A 7203-nucleotide genomic window follows, 5' to 3' on the forward strand; every position below is an offset into this window, starting at 1 on the left:
GGATAATGAATGGAAAATTAAGATTGAAAATCCAGATACCGCCGTCGCAAACAAATATTCGGATATTCGGGATATTCGCGACCAGCCCTAGTTTCTGGGTTGTCTGTTTGTCCACTTGAGGGTATTTCTTCAAATTTGGTAAAAAATGTTCACATGTACTCAAGAAAGAACTGGTTTTGATGGTCAAAGAAGTCACTGTGACCTCACAGGACACGTCTGCGGTCACAATTAGATCAATATATTAGAAACTAACGAAAGAGGATTCTCAATCAAAAACATTAAATGCTGTGTGACTGATTTGTAAAATGTGTTTCTCTTTCAGGTAATGGTAACCGCATCCGTGCAGACGCTGGTTTCTCCCTCCTTGTTCTCCTCGCACTCCTCATCACTTCTCAACACGCTATAATGTGAAGAAACTGGACTCACGTGGCTGATTACCATCCAAAATGCTTAAGTGGAACAGAAAATAAAATTATATTGTTTTTATTTATCACTAATAGAAGTAAATAATGTAAAAGAGAAGAGCATTTAAGACATGCAATATTTTATTGTTCATTATCAATCATGTACAATAATAACACAATAGATGTAAATAATGAACTCTCGATTTCTTAATCCTTCAGGAATAGGTTTTGCCACAATTACTTTTAAGGTCATTTATTTGATTTTCTTTTGCTTTTTCCGCTTTGGTTGTTAACATGATTCAACAGTTTCAGGTTCAAATCTGTAAAGTTAAAAAATGAGGGAAAATGAAGGTGACAGTTTCTGCTGTATTTGTGCTGCTGTATCCATTTTGAGAAAGCACTTTCTTTATGCAGATTTACCCCGAAAATGCGCTATGAGATCAACAATAAATGCACATTGTATATCACTGCACGGTTATCAAGGCTCTTTTTTCTTTTGGTTTCAGGTTAAGTCAAATTTAAATGAAAGGGGACACATTGTTTCACAAGTACAGTAAAACTAAGAACAAGTTTAGCTCCAAAACAACAAGGAACATGTTATTAAGGCAGCAAATAGCGACAGACTAAGAGGCATGGGCTGACATTTAACTGGGTGACATTCAGTATAATTACATTTTCTGAATTCAACAGTTCCACTCTGTCTTCATCCACAGCTGTCTGGTGTGGAAATGTGTTATGTTAGCTGTGGCTGAAACGAACTTTGTCAGTTAATCATAAACTGTTTAGAAAAGATGGACTTAGCCAGACGTGATGAGTAAGCAGCGATTTGAATAAAAACTTTAGGACACTGTGATACGATAGCAACTTGTCAATGTGTCATAAAGCGCACCGTTTACAAAGTGAGACATGAAACCAGTGATTGAGACCATACATTCATCAGGAAAATGTTTACTGAGGTAACAAATCAAGGGCGAAGTACAATGATTTTCCCATAGACTTCTATGCAATTGAATTTATTTTTGCAACCAGAGGAGTCGCCCCCTGCTGGTCACTAGAAACAATTCAGTTTTAAGCCACCTTCACTTTTCAGACCCACAGATTATGTCCATTTTTGTATAGATATCAAGCTTAAAATTGCAGAAAATAGAAAATGTTGTGTTTATTATCATATACAACACAGAAAAGTATCAAATGCTAACCTTTACAGAGGCTTGATATCGGCAAAAGCTCGACTGTTTTGATTCTATAAATAGCTACAACGTTTAATCGATTATCAAAATTCTGTTCAGAACTAATTTATTAATCAGTTAATCGTTGCAGCTCCAGTGTCAATTATAAGCGTTTATAGACGCCAAGTACAGTCTTGCAGGAGGGACAGATGTGCGTGGCATCTTTCAGGCGGTTCACACAGAACGGGACGAGGCAGCAACCTAAAACAAAACTGGAGAGGACAGCAGCTAACGTCAGGATGTTGTACTCACAAATATTTCACAAAATTTTTGTCAAAATGAGTTGTTTTTTGCCATGATATTGGCAAACTTAAGGGATAATGATGTACACCTGTTGGTCTGATGGTTACTTCTACTCTTTGGTCATCTTATTATAGGGATTACAACAAAAATTTCCAAAATTTGTGGTGAGAAATTTATGTTCCCCAGAGGATGAATCATCAACATATTTGTATTTTTTCCAACTATTAGCGGTTTTAAAAAAAACCTTCACATATTCAGTCTTGAGTCTGTTAAAGCATCTTTACCCCACATCATAGATTTCCAGAAATATAGTCCTACCACCACTGGAAGCACAATAATCCACTCCAACAGCATTGATGTCCAGTCCAAACCTTCACTTTTTTTGCTTCATGATAAGACTCACAAAATAATTTAGTCTCTTTTTGCTCTCAATAAAATTGTGGTTCTAAAATGGTTTTTCAGAGGGATCTCTGGTTCTTTGATTAATCCATTGGTCTATAAATGAGCAGAAAACTGAGAAATGCTCATTACAGTGCCCCAAACCCCAAACGGGAACCTTGTAATGTGTGGTTCTGTCTGACCAAGAACCCAAAAATAATAACGGGTTTACAAAGTAAAGTCCAGAGATGCTGCAAATTTCCCAAACTTACAGTTCATATATAAAAGTTTCTAAAATGATTATTTCTTTAACTGTCAGATGCATTCAGTGTTTTGTAATTTGTAGTTTGGCACCACAAGTGAAGAGAAGGTTTTAGGCGTCTATTTTCCCTCTCAAAGTGACTGATTTTGTGTCTTTGTTTCTGTGAATCTGCCATATTTATACCTTATTTGTTTGTAACTAAATGAGGTAAAGGATGTTAATAAAAAACCCAAACACTTTCACGTACTAGTCTTTAAACCTGTTTGTAACAGTTGGATTTAAAATGCTCATGAACCATTTATTTTGAAAAAATATTCAAGAAACTTTTTAGAGGTTCTTTACTGAACCAAGAAAGAACTAATTTGAAAACAGTTTTAGCTGTTATTGCTGAGTTCTTTGGAGCACCTTTAAAGGTGTTTAAAATGTTTTTGAAGTGTTCTTTAAAGAACCTCTTACTGAAAGGTTGGAAAATGATTCTACTATGGCGTCACTACGACTAATTATTTTTGGCTCCAGTTAGTGCTTTATTTTTCTGAGTGTATGCAGTTTTAAAGTGTACATGTTTAATATAAGTGAATAATATAATAAAGCTAATGAGGCTGGAGTCCTTCTTACCCACAGAGGAAGAGTCCTCCACATCAGAGGTATGTGAGCAGACCAGAGGAGTAGTCCACCTTGGACAGGACTGACTGATGGCACTTAGGACAGACCGTCTGAACGGGACCGTCTGCTAAAGCACCAACCATCGCTGCAGAAAGGAAAGCATGGACAACACAAAAATGAAAAGAGTGGTGAATAAAAATGATCTTTCAGTAAAGTCACAGGAAATTAAAACTGTGTTTCTCATACAATCCTTTGGTCTGAAAGTTTTACAAATGGACAGGAAGACTCACCAACAGGCACTGGTGCAGTTTCCATGATTCCTGTGAACAATCGATAACAAAGATTACAATTCAATTCAATTCAATTCAATTTTATTTATATAGCGTCAATTACAGTCAAATCGTCTCAAGACGCTTTACAGAACCCATATGCCTGACCCCCAGAGCAAGCCCAAAGGCGACAGTGGCAAGGAAAAACACCCTTTTAACAGGGAAGAAACCTCGAGCAGAACCCGGCTCTAAATAGGGGGGACCCATCTGCCTGCTGGCCGGGCGGGTTGAGAAGGACAGAAGAGGGCAAGGGGGAGGGATGGGAGAAGAAGGAGGGGTGAGAAAGCAAGGAAAACACAACACACATTTGAATACATGCATGACAGGATATGTGACACAGACAAAGTATAAGCTAACATTGAAAACTGACTCATAGTTTACTCTTATGATGTACGGCTCTGACATTAAACATACTCCATATATAGCTAGCAGTAAAATTCAAACAGTATGTAAGTTAGCATAACAGTATATTGAAGGCGATGCAGAGTTGACTCGTGGAAAAAGGGAATTGGAAGCAGAGGGCTGGTGGAAGGTCAGTAGCAGCATCCCACAGTGGACATGGTGGAGACTGGACCAGCTGGTGGAACATCGACCGCAGATCTGAAGCATCCAGCTCTGGGACCAGGGACACTCGGAGAAATAGCACAGGGGGAAACAGAGTGAATGTACTGCAATAACGGTATACATATTAAATGTAAAGGTAGATAGAGAAGGGCTCAGTGCGTCAAGAAAAGTCCCCCAGCAGCCTAGGCCTATAGCAGCATGACTAGAGGCAGAACGAAGGGACGACCAAGAGGGGGTCAGCTGTACAATGAAGACACAAGCCGAACCTCTGTGGGTCACCCAGTCAGCCCCAACTATAAGATTTGTCAAAAAGGAACGCTTTAAGCCTGGTCTTAAAAATAGAGAGGGTATCTGCCTCCCGAACCCAAACTGGGAGCAGGTTCCACAGGAGAGGCGCCTGATAACTGAAGGCTCTGCCTCCCATTCTACTTTTAGAAATTCTAGGAACAACAAGTAAGCCTGCAGTTTGAGAGCGAAGAGTTCTACTAGGATAATAAGGTACTATCAGATCTTTAAGATATGATGGAGATTGGTTATTAAGAGCTTTATATGTCAGAAGAAGGATTTTAAATTCTATTCTGGATTTAACAGGAAGCCAGTGAAGAGAAGCAAGTATAGGGGAAATATGATCTCTTTTGCTAACTCCTGTCAGTACTCTCGCAGCAGCGTTTTGGATCAACTGTAGATGTTTGAGAGAGCTATTTGGACAACCCGATAATAAGGAATTGCAATAGTCAGTATTCACAGGCGACATCGTAAATACTGACAAATGCATATTTATAAATACGATTTATAAATGTGTATGATGCATCTTCACAGAATAATAATTGAATACATATAACAAATGAGCTAACGTCATTTAAACGAAAAACAGAATATCTACAGTATATAATATCTGAGGCTGCATTTTGCAAAATTCTTCATTCAAGCTTTTTGGAAAAACATTTGAGCACATTTCTGTTTTTATCTCTTTTATTAAATTTTCTTTTGACATGCAGATATACAACATAGCGTATTCAGATTCAGTATTTAGTAGCAAAAATATACACTGAAATCCTCCTAATGCTAGCATAATCAGTCTAACAGAACAATCTGAAGTCCTTTAAATGAGGCAGAGTACTTACAGTTTGTGTCACTGCAGAAAGGACAGTTCTCCAGCAGAACAGAATCTATCTACAGTGCAGGCACGGTTTATCCACAAGGCTACACCTAGGTGTGTTTAAAATAGTTCGTCTTGGTGACAGAAGGCCGTTTTTGAGACAGAATGTCCTGCAGTGAGCTTCCTCAGAGAAAGTGGCCGGACAGCTGTGTGGATTCCAGCAGAAGTCATGAGATTCGCTGAATGCTCGCTAACCGAGCCAAACCCGATGAACACTTCCAGTTTTGTGCAGTCATTGTGTAACGCTGAAGCCACTGATTCAGACACAACATGTGGGGCTAGCTGGCTTTTTATATTAATCCTCGTGTCGTCCTGTGGGTCAAACCTTACCCGGTTTAAAGTTTGAAAATGTGGGAAAAAATAAATATATTTTCACAGTGAAACTTCTGACGTCCACATTTTCAACATATTTGGGAAATCTTTGAAGATTTTTTTTGTGGAAAAAAGAAATGTTAAAAATCTAAGACATCAAACCGTTTTTTGGTGAATGTTCCTAAAGAAAATATTAGAAGTTTTACTGATATATACATAGTCACTTTAGATATTTTCAAGGTTTTTTTGGAAGATGTTTACTTATTTTTTGAAAATATTTACAATAATTTTCTTGCCAAATTTGGGAGTTTTTTTTTTAAATAACATTTTTTAAGGGAAACTTATTGGATTATTGGAATTATTATAAATGGAATTATAAATTATTGGAATAATAATTCCTTAAAAGTGCAGAACCATTAGGTTGGTTTTGCAAATTTTCAGAAATTTGGTGAATTTTCTTTTTCTGAATTTGGGGATTTTTTTTCAGGCAAGGAAGCAATATTTTTTGCTGCCTGTGAATGAAGACAACGGGAGGGTTCATCAAATGACTGCATTAGCAAATTAGCTTCTTATTTCTTGTGGATAAGCAGCTCTGGTGCTAAAATTCACTTGAATTATGTGTTATGTTTCTTGTGTCTTTTATGAATAATTTACCATCACAAATTTGTTAAACAAAATAACTACTCCCTCAGACATGAGAGCAGGCCTCTTTTAAGAAAAAAAAATCACTAATATCTGCCTTAACAGCTGCTATTAAGAAGAAACTGTATGCACCTAGTGTTTATAAGATGCAAAAACATTCACCATATGAGAAAAACGTATAAAATATCTGTTTCTGAGAGATCTGCAGTGCATGGCTCTATCTAAAGGCAAATAAAGCTAGCCTAGCCGCGCTAGACAATTCTCTGCCAGGGTGGGTCTAGTTACCCTCCATAAGGCTCGAGGCTGGGTTCTCCTAAAACTGGCCGGACCAATCACCATGAAGTGTAGAGTCAGAAGGCGGGCGTAACGAAGTGACGACAGAGGCGTGACGATTCTGACAGAAACAACCGGCGCACAATAAACAGTTATCTTTCGACTCGGCTTTGGCCACAGCCCTTAAAGATTTGAAGCTAAAATTCAACTTGAAAGATAAACAAAGGACGGCACTGAAGTGTTTCATTGAGAAGAAAGACGTATTTGGACTTATGCCGACGGGATATGGCAAATCCTTAATATACCAGTTGGCTCCGCGGCTCCGCTGGTTGGGAAGCTAATGGGACTTAGCCACAATCCGCCGGTGCTCTCGGAACCACGTCAGCCTATTCGTTGCGTTGATTGGTTGTACACCTACCCAATTGCTGCAGAGGGATTTGATAGACAACCTTTTAGCCCGCCTCCCTCCCTGTCGAGCTTCCCTCGACCCTTGTGCCGTCAGAAACATGGGATCTGGCATGGCTAGGCTAAAATAAAGCTCCATTCAGAGTGAAATTAGCAGCACATGCTTCTACTGCTCCACATTAGAGATGGAATCTGCTGAACACTGCTGTACTGAATTCACGGTCACACAGCGTCAGTCGGCTCAACATATCAGAAAACTAAAGTGTACAATCCGTAGCTTGAGCATCAACATCACGTTACAGATCCTAGACTTTTCCTCACATGTGTGGTCATCTTTGGAAACTTTAGGATCCGCACCAGAATCCAAATAAAGTGAGGCTCAATCCACAATGAAACAGTG

General features: G+C 38.6%; 1 protein-coding gene across 1 annotated transcript in view; it reads left to right on the plus strand.

Annotated features, from left to right (window-relative positions):
- Positions 1 to 871, plus strand: part of LOC110968325 (uncharacterized) — a 34573-nt gene extending 33702 nt beyond the window's left edge. Inside the window, exon 61 of the mRNA XM_051945798.1 lies at positions 323 to 871. Coding sequence (XP_051801758.1) covers positions 323 to 411 — 89 coding nt within the window. The 3' untranslated portion in view covers positions 412 to 871. The remainder of the gene's footprint in view (positions 1 to 322) is intronic.
- The last annotated feature ends 6332 nt before the right edge of the window (positions 872 to 7203 follow it).

This window comes from Acanthochromis polyacanthus, chromosome 3 (assembly GCF_021347895.1).
Source record: "Acanthochromis polyacanthus isolate Apoly-LR-REF ecotype Palm Island chromosome 3, KAUST_Apoly_ChrSc, whole genome shotgun sequence".
In the NCBI taxonomy this organism is placed as follows: domain Eukaryota; kingdom Metazoa; phylum Chordata; class Actinopteri; family Pomacentridae; genus Acanthochromis; species Acanthochromis polyacanthus.